Genomic DNA, 14840 nt, shown 5'->3' on the forward strand with positions numbered 1-14840 from the left:
GTCTAGGTGGAGAGTTCCAGGCATGTCTCACATGGCAGTCAGCCTCATCGAGGAGAGTTTGGCCCCGGCCACTCTCAAAAGATACTCTAACTCATGGAATTCCTGGAGGAGCTGATGTCAAGACAAAGGCTTACATCCAGTTTCGGCACCTATAGAGGAAATTCTGAATTTCCTGGCATCTTTAGTGGAAAAGGGTCTAGCCTACAGAACAGTTAACACATTTCGCTCTGCTATTTCAGCAGGCCACGACCCCATAGAAGGAATTCCAGCAGGTGAGCATCACCTAGTCTGCAGGCTACTTAAGGGCGTCAGACTTACAGCTCCGCCCCCGTCTCGTTACGGTAAACTTTGGGATGTCAACAAAGTGTTGAACCTGTTTCTATCCTGGCCAGATAATGAGGAGTTATCTCGCACTGCCCTATCCGGCAAACTCACTAGACTGCTCTGTCTCGTCTCCTGAAGGAGGGTTTCTGATGTCAGAGCTCTCGATCTGGCAGGTAGAACCTTCTCCCCGATGGCATAGTGTTCCACATACATAGAAGGACGAAGTGCAACTTAAGAGTGATTTCTTATCCTGCCTTCGGAGAACAGCCCAAGCTCTGCTTAGTAAGATGCCTCAAGGCTTACGAAGAGGTCACGGCTCCCCTCAGAACCTCGTCCGACGGACAACTTTCAATAGCCTTGCGTAAGCCGCATAAAGCAGTTTCCACCCAAACCCTAGCACGCTGGGTGCGGTGGACTTTAACCCAAGCAGGAATAGATACCTTGCACTTCGGAGCCCACTCTGTCAGAGGAGCTATGGCTTCTAAGGCTTTCCAAGTCGGGATCCGACTGGAAGAAATAATGAGAATGGCGGATTGGGCAAGTGAATCAGTATTCAAGCAATTCTACCTAAAACCGGTAGAACAGCTGGCATCTATTGTAGTAAGTAAGCTTTAAACAAGCATAATGGGAGCCTCCGGTCTTGACATAGAATAAAGATTTTCCATAATAACTTACTAGAAAGTCTTAATTCTATTAAAGACACAGAGGCGAGCATTATCTTACCCGGCGAGAAATTGGAATGTACCACGTTCAGAGATTATGTATCTGTATTGAGAACTGTTTTATGATTTTGAATGCATGACTGTTCTTTCAAAATAATGCAACACATTTCTCTCCCACCCCTCTAAGGGATATAGGGATGTAATATATGAACTAACTGTAAGGGAAAAGTTTCTTACCTGTAACTCCATTTCTCCAGCATTGGTATCTTTCATGGATTCACATGCTTAGAATATTCTCCGTCGTCAGACTGGGACCCCTCGGTACACATATATAGCCTTTTCCTATAGGAACATTTTCGACACTTTTGTGTCCTATCTACGTCCTTTTAGGACCGCCTGCGCATGCTCCGTAGGCCGTCCCAGTATAAGAGGCCCGCCCCCGCGGTTCCCCTTCAGATTTCGGCCCCTCCAAAGTAGGAAGGGTTAAACTTATCAATCAAATACATTGCATTCCGGGGAGGTTTGGTGGGCGCATGTGAATCCATGAAAGATACCAATGCTGGAGAAATGGAGTTACAGGTAAGAAACTATTCCCTTCTCCAGCATTGGATCTTTCATGGATTCACATGCTTAGAATAGATTGTATAGCAGTAACACTTGAGACGGCGGTGAGAATGTAATGTAATATACCCTCACCATACTACACAATGCATATGTGCAGTAGGAATAAGTTAACTCATATAACCTTACCCACATAAAGTATACTGTCATCAAAAAGGTAGAAAACAGATTCTCCACAGCGTGGAGCTTACCTTACTGAAACAGATGGCGCAGGACAGCTCTTCCCATCTGCACCTCGTCCGCATGCTGCCTGGCAAGACAGTAGTGGCGGGTAAACGTGTGGGGCACTGACCATGCCGCAGCCTGGCATATGTCCGTCAGCGGAATTCCTGCCCATAAAGCTGCTGAGGAGGACATTGATCTTGTAGAATGGGCTCTAGGATGTCCTTGCAGTGGCCTTCCGGCCTTGGAGTGACAAAACGCAATCGTCGACGAGACCCATCGAGCCAATCCCTGTTTAGAGATTGCTTTTCCTCTCGTCGACGGACCATATGCGATGAACAGTTGTCGTGTAGACCTGAGTTCCTGTGTACGATGTAGGTAAAATTTCAGAGCCCTCTTAACGTCCAGGGTATGAAGAGCTTTTTCTGCTGTCGATGATGGTGTCGCGAAGAAAGTAGGGAGAACAATGGACGAGTGTTTGTGATACACTGTCGGAACTTTTGGGACGAACGTAGGATTAGTTGCCAGGACTACTTTGTCCTTACAGAATCTTAGGTATGGCGGGTCTACGACCAGCGCTTGCAGTTCCGAGATTCTCCTAGCTGATGTGATAGCAATCAAGAATGCCAACTTCCACGATATGAATTTTATGTCGGACGTGGCCATAGGCTCAAAAGGCGGTTTCATTAAGCCTGCCAACACTGTGTTGAGACTCCAAGTTGGGGGGAAACGTTTTACCGGGGGAAAAATTCGAAATAAACCCCTCATGAAGTGTTTCACAAGTCTGTCGCTAAATAGAGGAGACGACTGCCTCTTCCTCGTGAACCTTGAGATGGCCGCCAGGTGCGCCTTTATCGATGTGAAGGATAACCCCCTCTCTGCCAAGAGGAGCAGGTAAGGTAGAACTTGTTCCGGCGTCACCAACAACGGTTGTAGGCCTTGTTGTCCTCGACACCATTCACAGAACCTCCGCCACTTATAGGAGTAGGATTTATTTGTAGAAGGGGCTCGGGCCGCCTGCAGAATTTTTTGGCAATCCTCCGCAATGTTTAAAGCACCGAACTCCGAAAAGTCAGGAGCCAGGCTGTAAATTTGAGACTGTCCGGGTCGTGATGCCACACCGTGCCTTTGTCCCGGGATAGTAGGTTCGGGACTCTCGGAAACGCTATGGGATGTTCCAGCGACAGGTGAAGCAGGTCGGAGAACCACGGTTGCCTCGGCCAGTGTGGTGCCACTAGAATTACCCGGCAATTGTATCTGCGTATCCACTGAATTGTCCTCCGTATGAGGGGGAACGGGGGAAAAGCATAAAGGAACATGTCCGTCCATGGGAAGGAGAATGCCTCCCCCATGGAACCCTCTTGAGGCCATCTGCTTGCGAATTGCTCGCATTTCTTGTTGTCTTTGTTCGCGAAGGCGTCCAGAGGGGGGTGACCCCATTTCTGGAACACTTTCATCAGGTGAACTGTGTCCATTTCCCACTCGTGTATTTGGGCCATGCTTCTGTTGAGGGAGTCTGCTTGGGAGTTCCTCACTCCTGGTAGGTGATGAGCCACGATGGAAATTTCGTGCTTTAATGCCCAATGCCATGTTTTCTGGGCTTCTATGGAAAGAGTTCTTGATCGCGTCCCTCCTTGTTTCCTCAGATAAAACATGGCCGTTGTATTGTCGGTCAGTATTCGTACTCGCGAGCCCTTGATGTGTGGTAGGAATGCCTTCACGGCCCATCGTACTGCTCTGAGTTCTAACACGTTTATGTGTAGGAGTGACTCCGTTGGAGACCAGTCACCCTGCGTTTGGAGAGCACCCATGTGAGCTCCCCATCCGGTTAGGGACGCATCCGTGACTATGGTTCACTGAAACTCCGGCTCCTGTAGGGGTACGCCGTTGTTCAGATTGTGGAAACTCTGCCACCACTGAAGGGTCCGAAGCAGCTTGTCGTCGTCGATGGTTATCTTGTCTGACCACGATCCTTGAGCCTGCGTCCATCGGTCCGCGAGGAATTCCTGGACTGGCCTCATGAATAGGTGACAGTTTTCCACCAGATGGATGCAGGATGCCATGGCCCCTAGGACTGAAACGTATCTTCTCACGGAGATCTTGGTGTTTCGCCGTAGTCGGCATGCTTGTTGATTGAGTCTTGAGGTTCTGTCGAGAGAAGGTTTCACTAGCCCTAACTGGGTCTCGAACGGTGCCCCCAGGAATACCAGCGATCTCGATGGCTGCAGAGAGGATTTTTCGAAGTTTATGGCAAATCCCAGCTGTTGTAGAAGCTGCATGGTGGCTTGTAAACTTGTGTTGGTCGACGCTGGGGAGGATCCCCTTACCAGCCAGTCGTCGAGGTATGGGTATACGTGGTGGCCTTGCTTCCTTAGCCAGGCCGCTACTGGAGCCAGGCATTTCGTGAACGTTCTGGGGGAGGTCTTGAGCCCAAAAGGAAGAACCATGAATTGGTAGTGAGTCCGCCCTATTACAAATCTTAGGAATTTCCTGTGTTTCCGACACATTGGAATATGGAAATACACGTCCTGTAAATCCAGGGACGCTAGAAAATCCCCCTCTTGAACGGCGCGGATCACTTCCTGCAGAGTGAGCATCTTGAATTTTAGGCTCTTCAAAGATTTGTTGAGATCGCGTAAGTCTAAAATGGGACGCCATTTGCCGTTCGGCTTTTTTACGACGAAATATCTTGAGTAGACTCCTTGACCTCTCTGTGATGTTGGAACTAATTCTATCACGCCCTTTGCTAACATGAGTGTTACCTCTTGTTGCAGTATCTTCAGATGGGAATGAGCGGTGCACGCAGGTGGAATTTGCGGAGGGCTGTGTTTGAATTGTAGAGAGTGTCCGTTTCTTATAGTGTCCAGCACCCATTGATCCGTCGTTATTCGTTCCCATTTGTCGACATATGCTGAAACTCTTCCCCCCAGAACGGTGTGTTGTATGTCACTGCTGATCTTTATTTTGCTTGTCTCTCGACGACGACGGATATGATGGTCTTTCTGGAAGTCTGAAAGTTCCGGCGACGGTTTGCCGTTTGGGAGGCACGTCTGTATCCCTGGGAGGGGTAAGCTGATCTGCCGAAGGATCTGTCTCCGGATGCAGAGAATCTTGAATTACCTGAAGCCCCTCTAAAGGGACGAAAAGACTTGTAGTTTCTGCCACTCTGGAGGGCACCCAATGAACGTGCCGTGTCCGAGTCCTCTTTCATTCCCTTTAGGGCTTCGTCCACCTTCTCACCGAAAAGAAGGTCTCCCTCAAAGGGCATATCTAAAACTTTGTATTGTACTTCTGGCCTGAAGTAGGTACACTTAAGCCATGACTGTCGACGTAATACGGCCCCATTATTGACTTGCTTGAAGCCTGACTCAGCGAGGTCCACCGCAATGTTTATTGCGTGATTTGAGGCTTCCTCACCTTCTCGGACGAGTAACATCGCTGCCTTCCTATGCTCTTCCGGAAGATGTTCAAGCAACGGAGCTAGCCTGTGCCACATCTCCCTATCGTATCTGGCAACAATTGCCAGAGAGTTTGCGTCCTTTACTGCGTTCGCACCCACGGATAGCACTTTTTTGCCAAAGGCATCTTGGCGTCTCGCTTCGTTCTCCGGAGGAGTCGTGCACTTGTGCTGGGCCTTCGCCTTCCTCGCTGCTGCCGCCGACACCACCGAGTCTGGCGTTGGTTGGGAGGATAAACACTTGGGGGTAGACTCTGGAGCCTTAAACTTTTTTTCCAGGCGTCCTTTCACTGCCGGCTCTGAAAACGGGTGACGCATTGTCTGCAACTCCTCCTTCCATACATGGTCTAGTAGTGGTATCGAGAACACAGACCTCCTTCTCTTACCCATGTGGTCGAACAAAAAACAGTCCTTTTTCTGTTCTTCCTGGGACAAACCAAATTCTTTGCATGCCTTCTCCATCATAGAATGGAATGACGCAATGTCGTCCGGAGGGGACGGGTGAGCTGGGCTTCTAGGGGTTTCCAACTCCACCTCTGACTCCCAGGTCGGATCCCTGGAGGGGGATGATGAGATATCCGACATGGCTCCCCTGTCAGACTCCGAATCTGGCAGCTCACCTTCCTCTTGTGCCAGTGCTGAGATTGGCGTGCGTAGGTGCGTTGGTTGACAGGACGGGCCCGGCTCGTCGACGGGTGACTGCGGCAGGTTTGCCTGAGGTAGTCTCTGGTCCAACGACTGCAACAATGATTGAAGCGTGGACAGAATTTCCAACGACAAAACAGATTGAGGATTGAGAAGAGGGGCAGATACCGGTATAACGGATCCCCTCGTCGACAACTTGTCAGCCACTCGTAGCCCTAGGTCAACACAGCCTGTTCTTGTAGTAAAGTATCCGGGGGGGTCGGATCAAAAACTTCAGGCCTCCAGGCCTCCTGTAGAACCCCCGTCGACGAGGCCATCGTCAACGTCGTCGTCGGTGGGACGGTGGATGCCACCTGCGTAAGTGGCAGGGTGGAGGCCGATGACTGGGCCGCCGTCGACGACGGTGACTTAGCAGGTGGTTTTGGCAGTCCCGCCTTTTCCACACTTGGCTTGCTTTTACTCGACTCTCGACTCGTGGTCGATCTATGATGATCGCCCGAGGAGGATTTCCTTTCCTTTGATGAAGATGATTTCTTTGACGAGGAGTCTCTAGTTGAGTGGCTTCCAGACGACTCTTTTTCCGTCGGTCGAGATTTCTTCGCCGGTGGTTCCGACGAGGTAGCGCGGCGTGATGTTTTCGCCGATTGTGTGGAGCCTACCTCCGAAGGGGGGTATGCCCCCGCTCCCTCATTCAGCCATGCCACCAGTCGTCGACTGCGGTCCTTGAGGGTTTTTTGAGAAAACCCTTTGCATATGTCGCAGTTATCCGCCGAATGATGAGGGTGGAGGCAATATATACAATCCATATGTCCGTCCCCCTCGTAAACTTTTTTCAAGCCGCACGTCGCGCATGGGCGGAACAGCGCTTTTCCTGACACGGAGGACATTTTCTGTACTCAAATTCCAGTAACGCAACCTTGTACAAAATAGTAAGACAACGCGAGGAGATCCCACTACTTTGGAGACGGTTGAAATCTGAAGGGGAATCGCGGGGGCGGGCCTCTTATACTGGGACGGCCTACGGAGCATGCGTAGGCGGGTCCTAAAAGGACGTAGATAGGACACAAAAGTGTCGAAAGTTTTCCTATAGGAAAAGGCTATATATGTGTACCGAGGGGTCCCAGTCTGACGACGGGGAATATTCTAAGCATGTGAATCCATGAAAGATCCAATGCTGGAGAATTATCTCTCTCTCTTGACAGTGTCTACCGACAAATCCGCCTAGTTCTTGGAACCTTTTTTTACCTACTACTCCGAGTTGTCTTCAATTCCGAATCTTCTATCAGTCAAGTTCGCAGCTTCGAAAGAGGAAGTGCATCATATTCAAGACTGTTTATGTGGGGACTTGACCGTTCATTGGAGGATACTGGTCACATGTTATACTGAACTTTTGCTCAGACCCCTGCGAAATGTAGTTTGTTGTTTCAAGACTCTTAGGACATATTATATCACTTCATTGTTACATTTATTGTTATTTTTTTCTGTACACTGAGAAAATATTTTGCTGCTGAGCGCTTTCTTTAATTATTTAAATAAAGAAAGAGAAGCATAATGCTCGCCTCTGTGTCTTTAATAAAATTAAGACTTTTTAGTAAGTTATTATGGAAAATCTTTATTGCTTTTCAGATTCCATTGTACAGCAAAGAGATGTTATGGTCTAGTCCACGCTTCATACAAATATCAACTAAGGGATATTTTTGTGTGCTTATTTTGTACTGTTATTCAATATATTGTCTAATCTCCTGGCCTATGAGGCAGTATAAGGAGTATAACAGACGCAAAAGTGGTAAAATAGACAGCAGTTGAGTAATGATAAAATGTAACTTGACATTTGAAATCGCTGACATGCAACAGGATATTCTGTAATATCTGTACAGGCTGTAACATGTCAAATAAAAATGGACTGAGAGCAATTTCACTGAACTCTTCGCAATAACTTTATTAAGTAACTTTTCCAAATGTCCATTATTTAGTTAAACAACTAAGGTTTCATACTGGTCTCTTACTAATACAATAATCCCTGCTTGTAAGAAACAAAGCACTTTTATTAGATTTGGCTTGTTTTATGGAACAAATGCTTCCTAAATAACTGGCACAACCAAAGCCGGAATCGGGCCAAATGTTTCTAAACAAAGGAGGCATGGTGACAATATAGTTCTAAAAATCCTGATCGCCCAACAAAAATAAAGCCCAATAAATGCAAGAATTACAATCGAATTTTCCTCAAGGAAAACAATATATTTATCAGGTGTAGAAAGAACAGATGCAAGAAATAAGTATAAAGAAAATGTGGATACATACAAAACTTCAGCTGTCACTCTGTGTTTCTTTCCCCCATAAAACGGCTTTGTGTGAAAGTTGATACAGGCGCTGTAGCCTGTTTTAGAACAATTAATATTGCATTCACCACCAAGCTCGATCCAGGGCACTGTGAGGATTGATCTATATAAATAAAATACAAATTTCACAAATATTCCAATGAAATATTTCAAATGCAATTAATGTTCATGCTAACAACTGTGTTTTTTTTTTAATTGCAGCTAAAATAACATGATTTTACCTTCCATAGCCATTGGGAAAATTGAGAATGTAGTGTTCATCATAATCGAGACACGTTACGCAACCTAGTGAGCAAAAGAATAACAGACAGTTTTGTTAGTAAAACAACACGATATTTACTGACATTCAAATATAATCATTCTGATACTCCAATGGACAGTTTAGGAAACCGCCCAAGACGTTAATGTTTCCCTGCTTTTTGGTCTCCCCTGTTCTCGCTCCATCCCTAATCGTCTCTTTATTGGCACCAGGATACCCTTGGTGGCAGGGCACTATATAAGTGACATAACATCAACATTAGTTGCTGTTCACTTTCTGACTAATATCAATGAAATAATCTGTACTAACCATAGTCATACATTTTTTAATGGAAGCCAATTTACCACAGGTTTCACTGGAAGCAAGCCAAATTACACATTAATCTTTCTTTTAATATTTATTTCGAAAAAATAAACCAAATTCCATAGAGGTATAATACACAGATATAAATGCAGTAACATTAAAATCATCACATGCTAAATAGAAAATTTGCAAAGATAAATAATTCATATACATGAATATTAAACGTTTTGTCACAAAGAGCAAGTACATACTGTATATTTATCACATGCTAGTCGCTAGAATTCTGCCCCTTAAATAAAGTGCGTGTTCAATGTAGTGAATGATTACATTTGTCCAGTATAGTTCCGGTGGTACCTGGTTGATTCCCATGTTTCTATAAAGCGGCAATAAATATATTTTTGCATTGTTTTATGGTCAATCAAATTACCTTTGACAAGTACAAAACAATGATAAAACCAAGAATTTTTCATATTCAGTGATAACGCCGCCGGGGGAACGGCTACCTGGCAACTTTATCCCCAGGGACATAATGACATGGAACCGGTTAAAAAAAAAATCATTTTCAATACATCAATCTCATCATAATTCTAACTGAAACCACAAAACATATATCTTATCATAATGAGAAATTGTCATCTCAAGTTCCATCACTAATTTATAGCATTCTTATCAAGATGTAAACTTTTTATAAAACAAACTATCGCTATAATTAATGAGGTAGTTCAACCTGCTAAGCATTCATTACAACACTCATCCTTCTTATCGGGGTGATAAAAATGTGCTAACTTGCTAAAATAACATTGGCGTTTTACATGAAGAGCAGGATATGAAATTACTAAATGTCTAAGAAATTCTTTGGTATCAGGCATATCATAAAATCTGCACTTATTAGCCTCACAGAATATAAGGAAATACCTCCCCAAAATGTGTTTTGGTAAGTACAGATTCCTTCTAAATTGCAAGAAGGACTTTCAAACTAGTTTACTTCGGTAAATGTTAAAAAACGGTGCTACAACTCCTCGTCTTTTGTGGTCATTCCATAGATGAGACATTGATTCATAGCCATGAAATCTTTCAATGATCAAAGTCCAATTCCTAATATAGAGACTTTGCTTAACCCTCATTGGGTTTCTAAGACGATCCTCCTCCAACATCCCCAACTGACTACTAGGAAAGATTTCTCTGTACTGCACCTTTCCTTCCATTTTTATTTTATGGACCCTCAAACTTCTTGCTTTTATTTTTGATCCTGACCTGTACTTTTTGCAGTGCAGTGTAGCCTTAAGCTTCACTACACTATCTTTTGCTCATATGTTATGGGGAAACTGACATGTCCTTCAGACTGTCAGTACTGGGAAACATTGTTTCCATTACTTTGTTACTACTTTTAGTAACTTGTTATCACTAGTGGTAACTTTTATCGTTTTACAATTCATCTTAAAATGTAGTACAATGGCATACACTTTTGCCTTTGACTAACACTCAAAGGATTTTGATTACTCTAGGTTTGCTAAATGGTCAAGCTGGTGGCAGCAGTGACCTTTTACCATTTTTTGGTGCTTTTCATTTTAGCCTTACCGCGTTTACCACGTTTGGCTACTAACAGTGGCTAGTGACCAAACATGGCCATGCCACAAGGTTTTTTTTTCGCTTGTCCTATGGAGATCTTGTTTTTTAGCCTTTTTCCCGGCCTGTGATGCCAAGAAAATCCTTATAAGGACTTACATGCCTGGGAAAGCACAGCTTTTGGTGGGCTACTGGAGAGGTTTATGTGCGTTTGCTGGCAGGATGTGGGCAGGGACTTTCTGGTCCCAATCCACAAACTGGTTTTAGTGTGTCTGAGTGTTATGCATGAGTGTTCCTGCAAGTGGTCCTGGTTAGACCACTGCTGGGGTGTATGTGGGGCTAGTTCTGCTATTGGCGAGTGGGAGATTCGGCTCTTAACTGGCTTTTGGGATAATAAGAGTACCCCTGCACCCACTCTAGAGAGATCCCAGAGAAACCTGAGGAAGCCAAGACTTCTGTCCAGCTGTGGGGCGCGCGAGGAGTCCGGAGACCCATCTGAAGGAGACGTGGCGACCAACTTCTGCTGCTGTCCTGGAAGAGCCCTGTCTTGCTATTGATCTTCAGCAGTCCTGCGAGGGACCTGTGGAGTGGAGGGAACATCCATTCCCGACGTCTGCTGCATACTGCGAAGAAGAGCTGTTGGAAGTGCCCCGGAAATGCCATGTGGCTGGCCAGCTCGGAGTTCGGGCTACTGTGCTGCCAACATCGCCGTTCCCACATTGAGGCTTGGAAATTGGGAAATCCTCAGCTTCTCCTACAAGACATACCTCTGTGAAATTTCAGAGTCCTAGCATCAAGGGGACCCAAGACAGAATGGAAAGTCTGACCGCGACCAGAGAGTCCCTTTGCGTTGCCGTGCTGCAGGGATTGCTGCCCGAAACCGCTTATCTGAGTAGAGTCCAGTCCTGAGAGGGGTCCTGCATCATGCTTTTCTGCATTCTTCATCCGAGGGTCCTTGCACCAGCTAAAGACACCGACCTGAGAGCTGCTCCAACCCGCAACCCCTGCGATTCAAGGACTGATGCTGACAGCGGGAAAAGCAACCTAACACATTTTTCCATTGAACCGCCAAGTACTATGGAGAATCGGAGTATGGGGGGTGAGTTACTATGGTTCTTATCTGCCCCTAAACTCCTTTAAAAAGTTTTGCTAACATTTATAAACTTTTATAATACTTTCGCTTTGACATTGCTTGTTCGTGCAAGCCTTCCGAAAGTTGGGGACACTTTTGTCAGTTAAAATAAACTGTTCTCTAACCCTTGGAATCATTCACTGGACACCAGATACCCTATCTTCATTTGTTCCAGCATTAAAAACTGTGTCTGAACTTTTTCCTGAAAATGTGGGAATAAGGCCCCAGACAACTTCAGGAAGGACTTTTGAAGTTAGGGTTAATTGTCTGTGGACCTGTAGTGCAGAAACAAATCTGTACTTTCTTTTATAGAGGTTTGATTTGTATTATGCCCTACTCTAGTGATTGTATATATGTAATCTATTATTAGTGTTGTGTGATACTTCAACCTGCTAACAGTCATTTTTCATAGTGATATTGGGCCATAAATAACTGTATTTTTATAGATACTGTCTAAGTGTAATTTGTGACTCCCACTGTGTGTACCCACTGCGGACCTTTAACAAGCTCACCACCTCTTGAGACTTAGTCTAGACCTCTCGTCACTGCTACCTGGAACTGGTGTGGCTACAGCTCCCATGGTTGTCCGTCACAATATAGGTTGGCATTCTATACATCTGTCCACCAGGCCAGAGTATAGAAAATCAGCCCTTACACTGATTCAACTAAGTTGTGCCAATTTCTGCATACTCTCATAAAAAACCTGATATTTTTTTTATTTTTTATTTGATTTAAATGCATAGAAATTTTTACAAAGAGCCAATTTAGAGTCTATGCTCAAGACAACTTATCCCTCCGTTTCTGCTAGTGGGGGTAATTTAATTAATTACAATTTGTCCATTTATCCTGATGGGCTTTCAGTGTTCAGATCCAAGTGTCTAAGAAACTGGGTGACGCCAATCACACATCTGGTGTCCTCCCCGCTTGAGAGCAGAGCCCAAAGTTTGTTGTCATCCAAGGTAGAGTAGTTTTTTAGGGCTCTTGCTAGGTATTTAGTTCTGGCCTCTTTTAGGGCGCTGCATTCCCAACAGCAGGTGGCGGCTGGTTTCCACCCCGTTTTGCCTAAAGCAGAATTGACAAGTTACAGATTCCGACTGTTTTCTCGAGGCCAAAATTTCCCTTGTTCTCACCTGGTTGAGACGGAATCTTAGGAAATGTCTGCTCACCTGTTTGTCTGGACATTTCTTTAAGTAGCCTCTGACCTCTTGAATGTTCATTGCTGGAGTCGGAATGGCAGAGGTCAAACGATATCTACTGGCTGATTACAATGTTGCTATCCAGTCGTTCTCGTACAGCTTCTTTGTGACTCTGTTGGGATTATTTACCAGGATATCTTCAGAACAGTCCAGGTCGAGCAGAAGTCGTTGGTTAACGTCCTTCCATTTATTTAGCATTTTATTGGCGTCTGCATCGATTTCCTTCTTCATCAGATCCAAAGCTTTTGGCTTCGAAGTGCACAACAGTTTCCTGAAGAGAAGTAGCGAGGATCTTGCTTTTGTGCTTGCAAGCGATGGTAGACAGAGTTCACGCCTAATTAGAGCCATTGGTGTTGATTTTGACAGGCCTAAGGTAGATCTCCAAAAGTAACTCTCCAACATCGACCAGATTCCATCTGGGAGACACGGCATTGAGTCTGTGCCATAAATTAGGGACGGTACCTTAATCTTGAAGAAATTCAGCACCAGGACGTGCGAGAATCGTCTGAACTTACGGTCCAATGATTTTGCTTGTGCTGTCAGGGACCTCAGCTTTGTCCAGAGGGATTCTTGCATCGCTGCCTTTTTTAGATGGTTAGACAGCATGACTCCCAGGTATTTGAAGGCCAAGACCTCCTCCAACACTTGGCCCTCGAGCATCTAGGTAAATTTTCTTCTGTTTTTCTTCAACTTTCCCATCACCATGATTTTGGTTTTAGCTTTGTTTAGTTGTAGGTTGTTGGTTTTAAGGTAAGAAACAAGGTGCTCCAGTTGGCATTGCAACCCTATTGGGGTAAGATCTAGGAGGATGATATCATCCGCATATTAAAGGCCTCAAGGTTTTTTTCCCCACCCATTGTTGGTGGAAAACTTCAGACATCTCCCTCGGTCTCCTCTTAGTCGGCTATGTATGCATTGTAGAGGGATGGGGCCAACGGGCACCCCGGTTTAATCCCTCGAAATGTCCTCGTGCCAAAAAAGGGCAGCTGGTCATGGATACGGGATGCCCTAACACCAGGTATCAAAAGATAGCAGCAAACAGGGGGTGCCAGTCCACCGACCCCCCCGTCGCGTCCAAAACGAGAAGCACAGGAAAAACTGCTTCTCTCCATCGCCTCATGGAACACCAGAGGCCATATGCACCTAACTGAACTTGACAGCTACAACCTGGGAGTACACGATATCCTCTGCCTCCAGGAAACCTGGCTGTTGGACAAACCAGCACTGGATGGTTACAACATAGCGATCTCTCCGGCCTACAAAGGCCCACTGGGTCGCCCGTCATCCGGCCTATTAACAGCTACCCGCATAGGCTCAGGCATCCATATCATCAAGAAAGTAGAAGCAACCTATGGATTCTTGGCTGTCCTTGCCACATGGACGGACGAAACCGCAGTGGAAAGAAAACCTTCTCGAGAACCCCTCGCTATCATCAATGCCTATTGGAACCCTAAAAAAACAACACCAGAAAATTTCTGCGATGAAGCCGCTAACATCATTGATGAAATCAGAATTAAACATCAAACCCCAAACATTCTTATATGTGGGGACCTAAATGCAAACTGTGTAGCCCAAGCCGCGCCAAAGGCAAAAGCTTCTCCCTACACTCTGGCGGAGTCAAGGGGAAAACTATGGCTAGCATTAATGACCTCCAGGAACCTTCACAACGCAGCCAACGTTATGAGCGACCAAATGCTGATACCTACGTGGGAACGTGATAGCTCATCAGCCACCCTCGATTACATTTTTGTCTCTGAAAAGGTCTACCAGCGCATATCCTCTTTCGAAATAATTAGAACAAAGGCTAGCGACCACAACTTACTGAACCTCAAATGTAACACCAGTGTGCGCGACCATCTATTCTACAAACCATCGATCAGGACAAATTCCCAGGCTACCCGTTTGTGTATGTCCTCCAAAGACATCAAAACTCTGACTGATAACTACAAAAGCTTAACTTCTCATATTGAAGTGAAAGACGCATTCTTCAGAGACAGCTACATTCCTCTGCTCCTTCCTTTCATAAAACCACAGAAGCTCACCAATGATCTAAGGTCTAACCATAACCATGTGTATAATGCTACCCTGGTAACCAAACGCAGATCCTTAAGGAAACTAAAGAAAGAAGCAGCGGCGTCGAACACAGCAACCCTGTGGGAATCTTACCATACTGA

General features: G+C 45.4%; 1 protein-coding gene across 7 annotated transcripts in view; it reads right to left on the minus strand.

Moving 5' to 3' along the window:
- Positions 1-14840, minus strand: part of OSBPL9 (oxysterol binding protein like 9) — a 1764730-nt gene that overhangs the window by 262083 nt on the left and 1487807 nt on the right. For all 7 annotated transcript variants that reach the window (XM_069642205.1, XM_069642206.1, XM_069642209.1 and 4 more), the window contains 2 exons: positions 8432-8495; positions 8173-8313 (listed from right to left, as the gene is read on the minus strand). In XM_069642205.1, the coding sequence (XP_069498306.1) occupies positions 8173-8313; positions 8432-8495 (205 nt within the window). The remainder of the gene's footprint in view (positions 1-8172; positions 8314-8431; positions 8496-14840) is intronic.

This window comes from Ambystoma mexicanum, chromosome 1q, assembly GCF_040938575.1.
Source record: "Ambystoma mexicanum isolate Mex_15411 chromosome 1q, UKY_AmexF1_1, whole genome shotgun sequence".
Taxonomy (NCBI): Eukaryota; Metazoa; Chordata; class Amphibia; order Caudata; family Ambystomatidae; genus Ambystoma; species Ambystoma mexicanum.